Source organism: Cydia amplana, chromosome 21, assembly GCF_948474715.1.
Source record: "Cydia amplana chromosome 21, ilCydAmpl1.1, whole genome shotgun sequence".
Lineage (NCBI taxonomy): Eukaryota > Metazoa > Arthropoda > Insecta > Lepidoptera > Tortricidae > Cydia > Cydia amplana.
The window spans coordinates 8125816-8142866 of NC_086089.1; the positions used below are offsets into that span (position 1 = coordinate 8125816).

General features: G+C 37.4%; 2 protein-coding genes across 2 annotated transcripts; one reads left to right on the forward strand and one right to left on the reverse strand.

The window, feature by feature from the left end:
- The first annotated feature begins 1925 nt into the window (after positions 1 to 1925).
- Positions 1926 to 9513, forward strand: LOC134658204 (zinc finger protein 567-like). Its single transcript, XM_063513813.1, has 6 exons — positions 1926 to 2110; positions 6637 to 6766; positions 7121 to 7189; positions 7714 to 7777; positions 8135 to 8238; positions 8753 to 9513. Exons 1-6 carry the CDS (start codon positions 1982 to 1984, stop codon positions 9382 to 9384), a joined length of 1128 nt encoding a protein of 375 aa, XP_063369883.1. The 5' UTR covers positions 1926 to 1981; the 3' UTR covers positions 9385 to 9513.
- A 1486-nt stretch (positions 9514 to 10999) lies between these two features.
- LOC134658254 (cytochrome c oxidase subunit 6C) lies at positions 11000 to 15085 on the reverse strand. The gene is made up of 3 exons (XM_063513867.1): positions 14953 to 15085; positions 11664 to 11836; positions 11000 to 11131 (listed from the first exon to the last, which is right to left on the reverse strand). Exons 2-3 carry the CDS (start codon positions 11834 to 11836, stop codon positions 11068 to 11070), a joined length of 237 nt encoding a protein of 78 aa, XP_063369937.1. The 5' UTR covers positions 14953 to 15085; the 3' UTR covers positions 11000 to 11067.
- Between the last annotated feature and the right edge of the window lie 1966 nt (positions 15086 to 17051).

Here is a 17051-nt window from a genome sequence, read left to right on the forward strand (position 1 = left end):
CGACGTTGCTTAACTTCGGTCAAAAATCACGTTTGTTGTATGGGAGCCCTACTTAAATCTTTATTTTATTCTGTTTTTAGTATTTGTTGTTATAGCGGCAACAGAAATACATCATCTGTAAAAATTTCAACTGTCTAGCTATCACGGTTCGTGAGATACAGCCTGGTGACAGACGGACGGACGGACGGACGGACGGACGGACGGACAGCGGAGTCTTAGTAATAGGGTCCCGTTTTTACCCTTTGGGTACGGAACCCTAAAAACAACGGGTTGCACTCAGGGAGTGCCGGCAGAAGTGAAATCTCAATCACTATTGCAAAATGTCTGCAGCACTATGTATAATTGAGGTTAACGCCATCTAGCGTTAGTGTTAATTATTTGAGTTATATTAAATATTAATACCAGTTAGAGTGAAACTCACTAGATGACATTTAAATCAATAAAGAAAAACTCAGTATTATAATAATATTTCTTGTCACCATGCCTGTCGCGTTCTAACTAGTATGTAGGTAAGTATGTAAGTTACGGGCATAGTGACAAGCGATAAAAATGGAACCATGCTGTGCCCGCTGGTCTTCAACAGAAGAACTTGATATGACGATCCTCAGCATTGAGGGAATGCATGGGGAAAAAGTTTACTTTAACTTGAAGCTAACCTTCAACCAGCAGCGCTGCCTGCAGCTCTGTCTGGCTGCGTTGCACTTGCAGCTTGAAGTCACTTGCGTCTCGCAGGCGGCTCACACATGTCAAACAAATCCCTCGCGAGACATTTGCATCCAGTGTTAACTATAAGTTTGAAAGGTTAAAAAGTATGCTGAATGATCAGTTGCGAACATTAAGTTTGCAGCATTAAAAATTAATTACCAATAAACAGCCAATTTTTTGTATGACCTAACAGCCTTAGGAGTAGGTACAGCAGTGTCGTATAGTAGGTAGCATCCAAAGTATTCAAATAGTTCGGTACGCCATACATATTATATGGTGTACCGAACTACTTGTATACTTTGGATGCTACCTACTATATGTCGCTGACTGTACTGTCGTAGTCGCCACTATACGTGCAACTGCAACTACTACATTACTTCTTCGGTTTTCCACTTAATTTTTGCTGTAGTTGCTTGAGCTGTACCAACAGAAGTTTGACTACACAACAAATAAAATAAACAAAGCAATTTAAATAAACAAATAAATAAAATATACTTACATGTACATCGAAGCACTCTTCGAGCATGTCGACATATATCTCCGTTGTGCCGAGATGTGCGTACGGCGTCGCCAGGTCCTTGTCCGGAGGGCACCGCAGGCAACAGCGACATGACTTTACCACGTCCATTGCCGCTCAAGCTAGGTGGCCTCAACCTAAACTAATACTTTAGACTTGCAGATACCGATTTTACGTTAAATATTATAGGTACAAATAAAACATGAATGTAGATTTTATCGAATCGGAAGAGTAAACAAGTAAAGCAAGTAAACACCGAGCAACGTAAAATTCTGAGCATGCACCAACCAAACCAAGTCTAATTGACAGGATAGATTGACACTCTTGACAGTGACTGACAGTTAAATGCGGTGCGTTTCGATATCAAATATATCCATATAATTGTAACTAAGCAAGATTAATAAATAATAAACCAATAGAGCATTTTTAGATTAGTAGTGCATTGCGACGATAATTTATAATATTTTATGCTTTTTTCTACGCTTACTAAGTACACGAAAATAATTTCCGTATCAGAAATGATTGAACATTGTTCTAAAATATTACACAGGTTTTTGAACGTATATGTCATTTCGTTAAAAAAAATAATTGTTCTCTGTCTCGATCGCCCGCTTGGTTCTTGTTTTGGTTACTTTGGTAAATTTGGTTTCATTCCGAATTTCCAATTATACTCTCTTTGTTTTTCTCTCGTGGTTGTATTGAATAAACACGACACAGTCATAATTTTTGTTACACTGGTTTATTAGTGCGGCCACTGTGATGGAAGTGATGAACTCATGTCGCTGCTGCCTGCGTTGCCCTCCGGACAAGGACCTGGCGACGTCGTACACACATCTCGGCAAAACAGAGATATATTCACACATGCTTAAGGAGTGCTTTGATCTACATGTAAATGCAACTTGGTTTATTACTTGTAGCAGGATGTAATTAATTAATAAAAAACGGTATAATATAAAGTTCATTTAAGATACGGGTGTACCACCGAAAGCATCTCCCGTGATGCTCACTGCTCCTATGTACAATGCTAAATGTGTTCTGGTGACATGATACTTATTTGATGAGAATGACTACAGTCTGAGACCGAATATGGTTTGCTTTTTAACCGCCTTCAAAAAAAAAAAGGAGGTTCTCAGTTTGACCCGTATGTATGTATGTATGTATGTATGTATGTATGTATGTATGTATGTATGTATGTATATTTGTTCGCGATTATCGTCGTCGATTAGTGTCGTCGGATGTTTGCTATTTTTGATTTATATAAACGACCTCCCAAAAATAATAAATCAAAATTGCGTACTATTCGCTGACGATATTTCCGTGCTCACATCATGCCTAAATGACCAAAATCTTAACGAAAATCTAAAAAACATATTGACAAATATAACTCACTGGATGAACGATCATAACTTAGAAATAAATTTTTCAAAAACTAAGTTAATGCAATTTAGGCCCTACCAAAAAACCCCGTTACAAATAGACTTCTCATACAATAACATAAAACTAGAATGCGTTGATAGCTTTACACTTCTTGGCTTGGATATCGACTCCAATATAAATTGGAAAGCGCACGTAAAAAAGATTGCAAATAAAATGTCTAAATTCACCTATGCATTAAGAGAACTAAAAAAAACCACTGACCTAAAATCTGCCCTTGCAGCTTACTACGCGTACGCCTATTCATGGTTAAAATATTCTATCATCCTATGGGGGAATAGAACAGATGCAAACGAGTTGTTTATTCTCCAAAAAACATGCGTAAGAATATTAGCAAATATCTATTGCCCTGACAGTTGCCAACCCTACTTCATAAAATTTAAACTCTTAACCTTAACTTCAATTTATATTTTTGAAATTTGCAAATTTGTACGTAAATACCCCGCTCTATTTAAAAAAATTGCTGACCAACCTAGACGATACGAATCGAGATATAAAAATAACCTTATACAGACAACAAACTCAAATCTGAAACTACATAGCACAAGCCCACAAAATATGGCCATAAAAATTTATAACAATTTACCTAACGAAATAAAAGACATCGAATTGGAAAAAATATTTAATAAAACTTTAAAACAATACTTAATCAAAAAATGTCATTACAGCTTACAGGAGTATTTTAATGAAAATGAGTAAACAGCAAATAAATATTAGGTACGCTGGTCTAACTTCTAAATACCTACTTGCGAGTAAATATAGCTGATCCATTTTACATAATCGTACTTGTTGTGTACCACGGTCTCGGTGCGAAAGAAAAATTTACATACCTACTTATTTGTATAATTCTAGAATATTTACTATTCAACCACCCTGCAATTGATAAAATTATGCTCGAAACGACTAGTATTGTTTACATATCTACCTGATTGCTGCGCCCATCAGGGTTTCATGTGTCATTTGTGTACCTACCTATACTCTTAAGTACTTGGAAAACCTGTAATGTACATGTGAATTGCAATAAATAAATACAATAAATACAATACAATACAATCTCGCGTTTGGCTGAACCGATTTTGATGCGGTTTTCAGAAAAGTGTTTCTTACATTCTGGAGAAGGTTTTAGTATACATAGATCTGAGCTGATGCTGAACCCTGGCTGTACCTAGTGGAACTCAGGTTTGGTGCAACATAGGCTCACGCTGTTTTGGTCATTCGACACGCCTTGATGAGCACTTGGGAGAGCAAGTACCCAAGATAGAGCTGATGCTGAACCCTGGCTGTACCTAGTGGAACTCGGGATGTACCTAGTGGAACTCAGGTTTGGTGCAACATAGGCCCACGCTGTTTTGGTCATCCGTCTCATCTTGATGAGCACTTGGGAGAGCAGTACCCAAGATAGAGCTGATGCTGAACCCTGGCTGTACCTAGTGGAACTCAGGTTTGGTGCAACATAGGCCAACGCTATTTTCGCCATCTGTCACATCTTGATGAGCACTTGGGAGAGCAGTACCCAAGATAGAGCTGATGCACCAAACCACCCTGGCTGGCAGGGTTCACCCTGGCTGTACCTAGTGGAACTCAAGTTTGGTGCAACATAGGCCCACGCTATTTTGGTCATCCGTCACATCTTGAGGAGCACTTGGGAGAGCAGTATCCAAGACAGAGCTGATGCTGAACCCTGGCTGTACTTAGTGGAACTCAGGTTTGGTGCAACATAGGCCCACGCTGTTTTGGCCATCCGACACGCCTTGATGAGCACTTGGGAGAGCAGTACCCAAGATAGAGCTGATGCTGAACCCTGGCTGTACCTAGTGGAACTCGGGATGTACCTAGTGGAACTCAGGTTTGGTGCAACATAGGCCCACGCTGTTTTGGTCATCCGTCTCATCTTGATGAGCACTTGGGAGAGCAGTACCCAAGATAGAGCTGATGCTAAACCCTGGCTGTACCTAGTGGAACTCAGGTTTGGTGCAACATAGGCCAACGCTATTTTGGCCATCCGTCACATCTTGATGAGCACTTGGGAGAGCAGTACCCAAGATAGAGCTGATGCACCAAACCACCCTGGTTGGCAGGGTTCACCCTGGCTGTACCTAGTGGAACTCAAGTTTGGTGCAACATAGGCCCACGCTAGTTTGGTCATCCGTCACATCTTGATGAGCACTTGGGAGAGCAGTATCCAAGACAGAGCTGATGCTGAACCCTGGCTGTACTTAGGGGAACTCAGGTTTGGTGCAACATAGGCCCACGCTATTTTGGTCATCCATCAGATCATGATCAGCACTTGGGAGAGCAGTACCCAAGATTGAGCTGATGCTGAACCCTGGCTGTACCTAGTGGAACTCAGGTTTGGTGCAACATAAGCCAACGCTATTTTGGCCATCCGTCACATCTTGATGAGCACTTGGGAGAGCAGTACCCAAGATAGAGCTGATGCTGAACCCTGGCTGTACCTAGTGGAACTCAGGTTTGGTGCAACATAGGCCCACGCTATTTTGGTCATCCGTCACATCTTGATGAGCACTTGGGAGAGCAGTACCCAAAATAGAGCTGATGCTGAACCCTTGCTGTACCTAGTGGAACTTAGGTTTGGTGCAACATAGGCACACTTTGTTTTGGTTAGCCGACTTGTCGTCGTGTGCCTATGTTGCGGAGTTCCACTAGGTGGGTCGATGAACTTTTTTCTAACTGCCTTTAAAAAAAGGACGTTCTCAGTTTGACCCGTATGTATGTACGTATGTATGTGTGTATGTTTGTTCGTGATTATCTCGCGTTTGGCTGAACCGATTTTGATGCGGTTTTCAGAAAAGTGTTTGTTACATTCTGGAGAAGGTTTTAGTGTACAGTACATGGATGGTTTGAAAAACCAATTGGACCCGGTAGGTGGCCATGCTATCGGTATACCTACCAACAAATTTATGTTGCTAAAACCGATTTAGATAAAATAGTGGGAGTGGGAGTCGGACTCGGACTGGGACTGGGAATGGGAGTGGGAGTGGGAGGAATATACATACAAATCGTTTAGCACCAAAACGTCATATTATGTTGTGTCGCGATTATCATCGAGTTAGGCCATCACCAACATTAGTAGACTAAATGGAGAGCCTAACAAACTAGTATTTTAGCCCAAAACCTAAAATAAATGAAGTATATATCTACCTATCACTAAAAAGTAAAAAATAAAATAAAATAAACAAAAAATAATTAAAAAAATAAAAATAAACAAAAATAAAACCAAAATAAAATAACTTAATATAATATCTTTTTTAAAAAAAGGGAACCGCCTTCAAAAAACCAACCCACTGAAAAGAACAAAATAATTTTTATATGGCACCCCTTTACGTGTCCAGTCCCTATCCCACGGCGTAAAGTAATTTTTTGCCAAAAAGTAATTAATACCTAATAATAAGAAAATTAATAATCATCCGGGTAATTACTTAGTTTTTGAAGGCGGTGCCAAACCAACAAAAACAGTCTTTACTATCAATCAGAAAAACAATACGAGTACGTAGTACCTACAAGAACTAAATTAATGAGTAAACTAAGTATGTCTTTATAATGCAAGTAAGTACAGCGTTCTTCGTTGTCTAAAATATCGGTTCTCAAAAATTTTGGTTTGGCACCGAGTTCAAAAACTAAGTAATTACCCGGATGATTATTAATTTTCTTATTATTAGGTATTAATTACTTTTTGGCAAAAAATTACTTTACGCCGTGGGATAGGGACTGGACACGTAAAGGGGTGCCATATAAAAATTATTTTGTTCTTTTCAGTGGGTTGGTTTTTTGAAGGCGGTTCCCTTTTTTTAAAAAAGATATTATATTAAGTTATTTTATTTTGGTTTTATTTTTGTTTATTTTTATTTTTTTAATTATTTTTTGTTTTCAGCCTAAATGCTAATTTTATCTTAGTTAGGTAGTTAGGTGACTCATTTATAATTCATCTAATTAGAGTCAATCTTCAACCTTCCGTCTAGTTATCAGTTGATGGAGACGTCTCATGTGGGATCTGCTTGACATGTGTGGGCCGCCTGCGAGACGCTAGCGACTTCAAGGTGCAAGTGCAGCGCAGCCAGGCGGAGCTGGAGGCAGCACTGCTTGCCAAAGGTTAGCATATCATTCCGCCCACACATCAAAACTTGCCAAGGCAAATGCATTTTTGAATTATTTAAATAAAGACTCAAAATAAGTATGTAATAGGTATGACATCTCTGAGCAGCTACTGTACTGTACCTACTGTTTTTTGAATAATTTGTTAATTGTTATATTTGTTTGTTTTGTACCTAAAATAGACATTTCAATTCTATAAACTAGTCTTCGTCCCAATTGGTTAGAATACTCGTAATCTTCATTCTTTATTTTCCTTTTTTTTGCTTATTTGAATCACCTTTTTTTGGGTTTTACTTAATATATTTTAAAATTCTAAGCTTGTTTTATTAATATTATACCGGTCTTGTTCAGTGGAGCCCGTGATTAAGATTGAGGTGGCTGATGAGCGGACGGGTGATGAGTCTGCGTTTGTCATGTTATGTAAGTACATAAAATTTATTCCTTGTTCATATACCTACATAAAATACAGGACAAAAACATTATATTCAATGTAATTACCTTCCTAAGGAACAGTAAGCTAAAATTAGAACCTGTACCGTAAAAAATAGAGTCAGTTCCAATTTAAAAGGATTTAAATTTCATTGAACTGAACATGTAACTACTATATCTAGGACCACGGCCCTTAGGAGGTTACAATATTTACAATGGGGTTGGCCCACTTGCCACTTGTCTTTGGGTTGGCCGGTCGAAGTATTTAGCAGATGGCGCCATCATAGCTTGCCCTGTCAATCCCTAGAATTGTGACAAATTTTTGTTTTTTTAATGCCCTCGATGCCAGCCCTTTAAGCCAAATCTCATAGAAAAAGGGGCAAGCTATGATGGCGCCATCTATGCCAACCTTTGACAGTTGCCAACCTAAAGTATCCTGCTGAATCGCAATGGAGACCTAACAGAGAATTTCGTGTACATCTCGTGTGTTTATTATAATAACATCTTTGCTTCAGATGAAGTGCCCGCAGAGAGGGCAGAGCTGGCTGGAGAGGATGAGCCAGATAATGTTTTACGTGAGTTTACTTGTTTAAAAATTTGCTAGGTTTACAGCAATGGCTAGACGTACAATAAATATTCTGATCCATCAATATGGTAAATACTGATGTGAGTATGACATTATTTTCACGTAATACAATGACAAGCTACACGTGCAATGTTTATCACAACAGTACTGTAACGTGTTTGGTATGCCTTCGCTTAAGTTTGCAAAGACTGTTCCTGCTGACTGTTAATGCCCTTAAGGATAAGGATTACCTATAAGGTACAACCACAGATCGACAATGTACACACAAGATTGCCTGACAAATGTCGAAATTACGACCAAAATCGGCGTCTGTATGATAACCGTGTAAACATAATCTGGGGGCACGGCAGTGCCCCCGCCAATCGAGCAAAACAATTACCTTTTTCAGATGAAGACCCTCTGGTTAAGTCTGAGACGCCTAATGATCCGAGTGCCGACGACTCGCCACAGTCGGGTGAGTACAGTATTATCTACCCCTTTGCCTATGTATTATGATTGTTATGATTATTATTACTATATTAAATATTCTGCGTTAATACGAATAAAAAGTACTTACAGTACATACATTTTATAAACTAACACCGACCACAACAACGAACTGTTCAACGTCACTCAGGGGTGAACTATAAAACTTCCCATACAATAAAATTTAGCGAATGTTACGAGTATTTCTATTCTTATTTTTGTGACTTCTATTGATACAATATCTGGGAGACCGAGCTTTGCTCGGAAAACATAAAATCTCAAAAATTAGCGTTTTCCCAGAGATAAAACCTAGCTAGATCGATTTTTCGCCCCCGAAAACCCCTATATACCAAATTTCATCGAAATCGTTAGAGTCGTTTCCGAGATCCCCGAAATATATATATAATAAATAAATATGCAAGAATTGCTCGTTTAAAGGTATAAGATAAGATTAAGGTTTCATAAACATGGTAGCGACATTCAAAGTTGTTTTCACATTCTAGCCGTCGCGACTTCTTCCAGTGGAGAGAAACTATACACCTGTGGAGAATGCAACAAGAATTTCAGAAAAAAGCTTATTTTAAGAAAACACATACAAGACACGCACCTATCTTCCGGATTTTCATTAGATTCAACAAACCAACAATTAAGTGATACTTCCAGTTCCAAAAAGATTAGATTGAACAAGAAAGGCGAACAGGTCACAGAATTAAAGTGTACTCAATGTGATTATAGGACAATTTCTAAGAGAAATTTTAATAGACATAAGAACTATCACTTTGACGAGGAACAATTAAATTGCAAACAGTGCGACTATGTCGCTCGTTATAAAGGTCATCTGCGTCTACATCAGGTGATACATTCTAGATCATCCTATACGTGCGAATGCGGCTTTAAATGTAGATGGGAATCAGAGTTGCGACGTCACAAATGGGTACACACTGGGGAGAAACCATACAGTTGCAAATACTGTGATTACAAATGCCGTCAGATGACAAACTTGCGAACGCACGAGAGGGTACACACGACTGGCAAGCCTTTTAAATGCGATCGTAGCGATTGCGAGTACGCGTCTCGATATAAACAGGCTTTAGTAAGACATTATAGGACGAAACATAGGGAGGATTTGCCTTAGGCAATGGGTGGCTCAACTTTTATGTGTTGTTATTCTGCCTGTCCGCCAAAGGACAATAGTGACACAATTTGTTAGTAGAATATGTTGTATCAAGTGTTTAACATGCTCAATAAAATACCCATCATGGAATGGCTTGTAATTGGCTACTTTCCTACTAGTCAAATCAGCTTCTTTTTTAGAACTGTCAAAACGATTTTCTAATATGGAGTTTATATGAAAACGTGTGTAGTGACGTCACTATCAACTGTAATGTAGGTGACATCTTATATTTCATTTAAATTAATTTAATATATAAATAAAAACAACTGCTATCTATGTTTTTCTAATAATTAACTGGTGCTTAATTCGTGCACGGTGTGAAATAATTTATTTTAAGTAGAGGAAAGTACCCAATACAAACCACAAATTATTTATTTTATTTTATTGTTTAATTTTATTATTGAAAATATATTTATTTGCTGGCATGTCCCATCATTACTTAGTTTAATTAAATTATAAGCATGTAATTAGATCGTAAGTTTTCTAAAGCCTCGTCTCCATATCGCGCGGCAAACCAATGAACATTGGCTGCCTCGCGAGCCAATTTTCGATAGCTTGCCGCGCGATATGGAGACGGGGCTTTACAAAATGTATTATTGTTATAGAAATAAATAAAAATCAATGAAAAATTTTAAAAAAATTAATGAATGAAAGTGCACTGGATTTTTCTTGTAAAATGGACTTTGTTGGACTGCAAGTTGTTAGTTGTTTTATTTATTTTTCTCTTCATTACGTGTTAAAAACACAAAATGTTACATAGGAAAACTACCTATACATAAAGTATATTTTTGTATAAACTATGTATGTAGTTTTATTACATTTCTAATGTTACATCTACAAATACCCAAACCTAAAAACCTATTGTAAAAAGCTCCCCTGCACGTAGTTTTCTAAGTTTCTGTACTTTGTATTGACGATTTAAAAAAACATTTCCATTTTTGTCATATTTTCTGGCGCGATTGCACGGAGCAGGTGAGCGAGTTAACGAAAACCGGTTAAGTGCGAGTCGGACTCGCGTTCCAAGGGTTCCGTTTACCACATTTTTAACCTTTTGAACGCCAAACGGCGCATCCATTTGCGGTGCCACTGACGCCACGGGGGTAAAATTTAGTTTTGTGAATAAATAATGCCAACCTAGAAGTGGGGTGTTTTTCAGTAGATTTTCAATAAAAAACGATCTACGTCAAATGCCGTCTTTGGCGTCGGTGTCACGATTTTGCGTTGACGTCAATTGCCGTCTGTGGCGTTCAAAAGGTTAATAATGTATTTTTCTATGGTCGGTTCAAAAACTAATTAAGTCCGACTCACGCTTGACTGCACATTTTTAATTGGTTTTCCTGTCATGACAAAATTTTAGACCCAGTAGTTTCGGAGATAAAGGGGGGGAATGGTCGGACAGACAGACGCACGAGTGATCCTATAAGTGATCCGTTTTTTTCCTTTTGAGGTACGGAACCCTAAAAATTGTATAAGGAACGCTAACTGGCGCGGACACGTGCGCCCCCTGCGTGCACCGGCGCTAGCTAGCAGACACCCTAACACCACTCTTGCGTCAGGGGTCAAAAATAAAAAAAAGTATAATTAATTTATGATTTATTAACGTTTCACAGCGATTAAATTAATTCTACACTAAGTATTGTGTGCTCAGCACGACTGGAACAGCCCCTTCTTCTTCATCTCTTCGAACTCTTTCTCGGCGTCGTAGTTCCTGGGGGAGATATAAAAAAATCAGCCAAGTTGCACATTTTAAAAGTGGGGCAACTCTCCTAATTTTACCCTATATAAATTCAGCCTGTACTTATCTTGATGGCTTAAAAATACACATGGATAATGTGTTTCGAACTCGTCAGATTAAGTACTAGCACAATTATAAAGCCCCGTCTCCATATCGCGCGGCAAACCATCGAACATTGGCTCGCGCGGCAAACCATCGAACATTGGCTCGCGCGGCAGCCGCGCGCAATGGATACCGGGCGCATCGAGTTGGCTCGCGCGGCAGCCCGGTATCCATTGCGCGCGGCTGCCGCGCGAGCCAATGTTCGATGGTTTGCCGCGCGATATGGAGACGGGGCTTAACATTAACAAGGATGATATGGACCAAATTTTAATGAATGTGTTACTTTGTTTTTATGTGTTACTTCACTGTTGGCACGTCTACACAGGCCGAGCTGCTTTGTGCAGCAATTTCCTCGCAAGGCAGCACGTTCTGTGGGGACCCACCACAGAGGCAATACACTCACCTGTAGAACTCAGCGTATTTCCTCTTGCGCTCGGTGCCGACCAGCTGTTTGAAGGCGACTCCGCTGACCGCGGCCAAGGCTAGGGAAATGATGAGGTTACGCTTGATGGAGGCGTTCAGGAGGCCCCTCATCACGGGCTTTGAGAGTGTGGAGACTGCCTTGTCACCGGCCATCTGCGTACATAGATGTAAATAAGTAAATATCCTCCTAAGCCCTGATGTCCATTCAAAAGGGCAAAATCAAATCAAATTTTGAACTATATTCGAATTATAAAGGTACCAAATTCAAAACTACAATTATTACTTTCGTAAGTAATAGCTACTAATTCTAAAAAGCATTACAAATTTTGCGATGAAAATTGAAATAGAGTAGTAGATAGACTAGATTTTGATAGCACACGCAGTGCAGGCGTTATTTTAAACGACAAGCTTATACGCGGTATAAATAACACTTGCACTGTGTGTGCTATCAAAATCGTTGCAGACTTTTCTTGGTCTAGCTCTAACTATTCTTATTTCGAACAATGATATTGTATAACCATAGATCGGTTATATTCATACTTGAGGAGCACAAAAAATAATTCCATATTTATTTTTGTGCCTACAAAGAAATCTGTTATTTTTGATAAATTTTCTCATTCCATCCATCTTTGTCACACTCGTTACACATACACATACACATAAGCTCGTCTCTTTCTCTTTCGGTGTGCGGGAGCTTGTTAGCACGTGCACATTTCTCGCTTGTCCAGCCGCAACTAAGGGCAACTTGTACAATTTGTCACAAGGTAAGCGCTTCAATTTTGGAACGCCTATATATATGAGTTATAAATCATCGAATGGATCAACTACTAGAACTACCACAAAAATCAATTTTTGGTTAATTTAAAATCAAGAGTTTAAGGACTGAATCAGGAGAACATGGCAATGCCGCCAATAAGTTAATTAATCCATAAAATTAATATTCTACTAGGGGGCTCAATTTACATCAGGATTATATGCAGATTAAGAGGATGGCATAACATTCTCTATTATTCGGGTAAATGTTTAACAAAAGGTCGGTTTAGCCAGGGGTCAGGAATTTTTTTTTCATTATTTCCTGGTTTACTAATGAATGGGCCAAAAACGTTTCCCAAAGTATCACATCCCAAACTATGTTTCCCAAATTATCATTTCCCAAAAAAATGTTTGGCAAAACAACTTATCGCAATTTTTCAGTTAGCAATAGTCTTTTTTGGCAAGTTATTGTTTAGCAAATAATTACTTGGTCAAGTTTCATTTTACCAAGTATTATTTAGTCAAATGTATCATTAAGCATAACTTACATGTCCCAAAATATTACATGGCATACCATTTACATACCAATAGAGGGCCTGCAGTATTTTTATTTTTGCTTTCATTTGAAATACTTTATCATTTTGGTTATGTTTTACGCAAACGGATGTAATTTGTTGAACCATGAACATATCTGCAATTCTATGCATTTCGCTCTTACTGACATATTAGTGCGAGCGAGATGTAGGTACTATAGAAAGTAAATTACATGGTTACGTATATGTCAGTGTTGACACTGTCAGTGACTCATGGTTCGGGGTACTGATGGTAACCGTAAAGTTCCAATTTTAAAAGGCACGTATTTAACCGGTCAACTAATTAATCGAATTTGGGTAGTTTAAAAAAATTGAAATGGCTACTAAAATTAATAGTTTGGCAACAAAAACGGAGCCTTAAAATATATAAATATGAGTTGTATTTTAATGCCGTTACAGCTTTTGATTATTTTTAGGCAGGGACCAAGTATTTATTTGGCAAGTGAATTAATATATTGGAGACCATTTATGAAGCACATTTTAAAAAGAAAAACGGCTATCTATTAATTAAAAAATTAAGTTCGTTTACAATATTTTGTTTGGTCATTACACAGTCAACCTAACACGCTCCTCCTCGCTTCGCTCGTCGTCGCACCTATCTGTTGACTCTAGCAGAACACAGTGGTAACTATTGAAATTAGTAATTAAAAATTTAAAGATCTAATGGGATAATGGCCATTAGGCGTTTCATGATTAGAAATTTCGACTATAAGTACCTATACTGACCATTTTTGCGTATTGGTAAATTCATTTGAGGTGTTTTGTGTAAAAAGTGACCAATATTCATTAAATTTAACTGCTTTCGTGTTAAAATACTACCTAGCTGAAACGATATGCTTAGTTATGATTAGTTGACTACTTAGGTGTGAACAACTAGATGACAACTAAATTTTATGATCGCTTTACAATATTAGTTGCCAATGTATTATTTTAGATCACTTTAAGTTCCTTATAATTTTTTTCGGTGGCTTGATTTTGATGCCAGTTTTTTTAATAATATGATGCTTATATTTGAGGCTAATATATTTTAGTTTGCCGAACTAATACGACAATTGATGTAAATAATATTATGATTTTGACATTTTGATGATTAAAAATTTAAAAAACATAGTAATTTTTTTGGTACTGCATTGTACCTACTATAACTTAATTTATGAAGATTACCCCCAATCTGCATTACACAGAACTGTGATTTTTTGTATTATTTCCAGTTAGAATCACGAGCTCTTTCGACCCTAATACGAGAAAAAAAGTGTCCCCAAAATTTCATACAAATGCACCAAAAACGAACGAACGAATTTAAGTTCAAATTTAAATAGAGATGCCTATTTGCCAAATTTGCGAAGTGACAATTTGAGCAAACATCTTTTTGGAATATAATATTAGCCAATAAAAAACGTTTGCTAAATAAGTTTTTGTCCTAATAACATTTGACAAAGTAAAATCATGCCAAATGATAATTTGACCAAATAAGTTATATGCGAAGTGTAACTTTGCTAAAGGTTCCTTTGGGAAATGAAACTATTGCGATAAGTTTGTTGGGAAGTGAAATTTAGCGAAATGTATTTGGGCCAAACGGAAGTACACCTTATTTCCTTAACCTCTCAAGGAAAATAAAACAGTGGCCAGTGATGATCTGACAGATGAACAATTAGCAGTAAAATATCAATTGTTACTTACTGTGACGTTACTTAAGAATGATTAAATGAAATTAATGATTCATTGGTTGCTTTACTTGGTTTAATAACTCGCACACACGGAAAATCTTTATCTTTTTAGGAACACCTTGTGATTATTGACAACCTTCTTACATAACACTTTGCAATGAAAAAATGCCGCTTTTAATGTTTAATCTGTAATATATAATTACGTAAGCTGTTTAGTACAAGCCCAAAATAAAGTCAAAAAATTGAAATTACTTACTTTTGATAGGTTTTTGTGATAAAATTTACTAAACCTCACGAAAAGCAAGTGAATTAGATCTGCGTTCTCTGTTTCGTTTTCTACGCAGATAAAGTGTAGTCTACTCTGATTGGTAGATACAACCGCTACGTATATGTATTAGTAGATTGAGACTCTCGCGCGAGCCACGAGACCAACCGCGAGCCGCGCCACGAGAGTAGAGTGCAATGACGTATAAAAGAGTGGACTCGGCATATTGTTCTATACATGCAATCAGTTATACAAATACCAAGCATTTCGATGCAGAATAAGTAAAAATTATGTTGTCACTTTCTAACCAATATATTTTCCCTTATGTGGAAAAGGATAACAATACTTCAGTGCGTTCTGCTATGGCAACATTTTTCATTTGATGGTCACGTGACATGCCTACTGTGGCCGGTCCGCCATATTCAGTTCACGTTTTCCAAGGTACATGAAGCGTCAAAGTGTTCTGTTATTAAAATAAAATATTGGATATTCGGAAATTTTGAGAATATTTCTGTTTAATAATGTGGTGTAGTGGTTAAGGACAAGAAAGGACATAATCCCTAAGTGCAGTTTTGTTGGATGTGGCTCAAGAAAAAAGGAAAACCGGAAAAGTTTGTCGTTGCACCGGTATGTTTACATTTTAACTGAAATATTTGTTATTTCATAGATGACTGCCTTCTTATGGTGTGTATTTAGTTAATAACTAGCCAATAAATACTATTTGCGATATATTGGAATAAATTAAGGATTTATTTTCGATATTTTCGTACTATAGAAATTAGTACATTTGACAGCTAGTGATGTGCTTTTATATCGAATTTAAGAAAAGTTTGGGGAAGAATCTTAACATGTATTTGGAAGATTTTGTATGTAAATTTATATTTTCAATTAATTAGCAAAAATTGGACCAATCTCATTTTACGACGGACGATATCCCTTCGCGCCTACATTTTTCATATTTGCCGCCTTTTTCTACTGAAAAGATCTGGTTGACCAAGTATTTATGTATATACTTAAAACCTGTATCCTGAAAGCGGTTGTACTGAGGGAAAGTAAGTAATCATATATTATATAATATTTTTGTTTTTTCAGGTTACCGAAATCTGAACTGAATGTACGAGAAATGGTTAGAAACCATTGGAACAGAAAATATAAGGCAAAACACAAACTCTTGCTGATGAAAAGTGTAATTCAAACTTACCTTGATGTACGTTTCCAATATTATAGAAAAAACAAACGGAAAAAGAATCTTTCTGGAACTACCTGAACAAAGTTGTATTATTCCGAATCAGAAATGAATAAAGAATATTTTTGTGTATGAATGTTGTTTTATTCTACATATGAAGAATGATCTTCTTATGTTATATGTAACTAATAACGGTACCCTAGTTCACAATACCGCTAATTATAAATGGTCAAGCAGATCTTGTCAGTAAAAAAAGGCGTCAAATTTCAAAAATATAGGTGCGAAGGGATATCATCCCATAGAAAATTTGAATTTTGCGCCTTTTTCTACCGACAAGACTTGCCTGACCATCTATGCATTTATATTAATAATTAAATTGCAACTTTGTGATATCTGCACTATCGTCTTAATTAATCGTAATTAGTACGATTATGAACTAGAGTAGGTATCGATAATGCAAACGGCCGTCATAAAGACTCATAAGCCAACAAATAGCGTTCTCTCAATTATATGGTATCTTAAGTTTCACGCCAACATCAACATTTTTTCTGCTTTGCCTTAAGGCAGGCTTAGGGCATAAGGTGGACTGGTAGAGAATGTCATAAGACGTATAAAGTCCGCCTTTTGTACACTATGTTTTTCTTCTCTTTAAGTGGATCTAATAGGTTTATGTGTTTAAAATGATGACAACTTAGTTTATCGATATCCTTGTCAAATATCAACTTGTCTTCCAGCACTACAGACCGCCATGTTCAGTTCTCGGCAATATGGCGCCGGCCACACTTTTTTTGTAGGTATGTCGCTTCCATATGATTCTTTTTTCATTGGTAGAGTGAGACGCGAGCTACATATTAATAATCTGTGGACGCGAGTCCACCGCTTACACTCGCGTTCGGCTTGTCAT

Coding starts and splice junctions, on each gene's coding strand:
- LOC134658254 (XM_063513867.1), bottom strand. CDS start 11,836: ATGGCCGGTGACAAGGCAGTCTCCACACTCTCAAAGCCCGTGATGAGG. Junction 11,132..11,663: donor AAATACGCTGAGTTCTACAG/GTGAGTGTATTG, acceptor TATCTCCCCCAG/GAACTACGACGCCGAGAAAG.
- LOC134658204 (XM_063513813.1), top strand. CDS start 1,982: ATGGAAGTGATGAACTCATGTCGCTGCTGCCTGCGTTGCCCTCCGGAC. Junction 7,778..8,134: donor CCAGATAATGTTTTACGTGA/GTTTACTTGTTT, acceptor GGGGCACGGCAG/TGCCCCCGCCAATCGAGCAA. Junction 8,239..8,752: donor CGACGACTCGCCACAGTCGG/GTGAGTACAGTA, acceptor TTCACATTCTAG/CCGTCGCGACTTCTTCCAGT.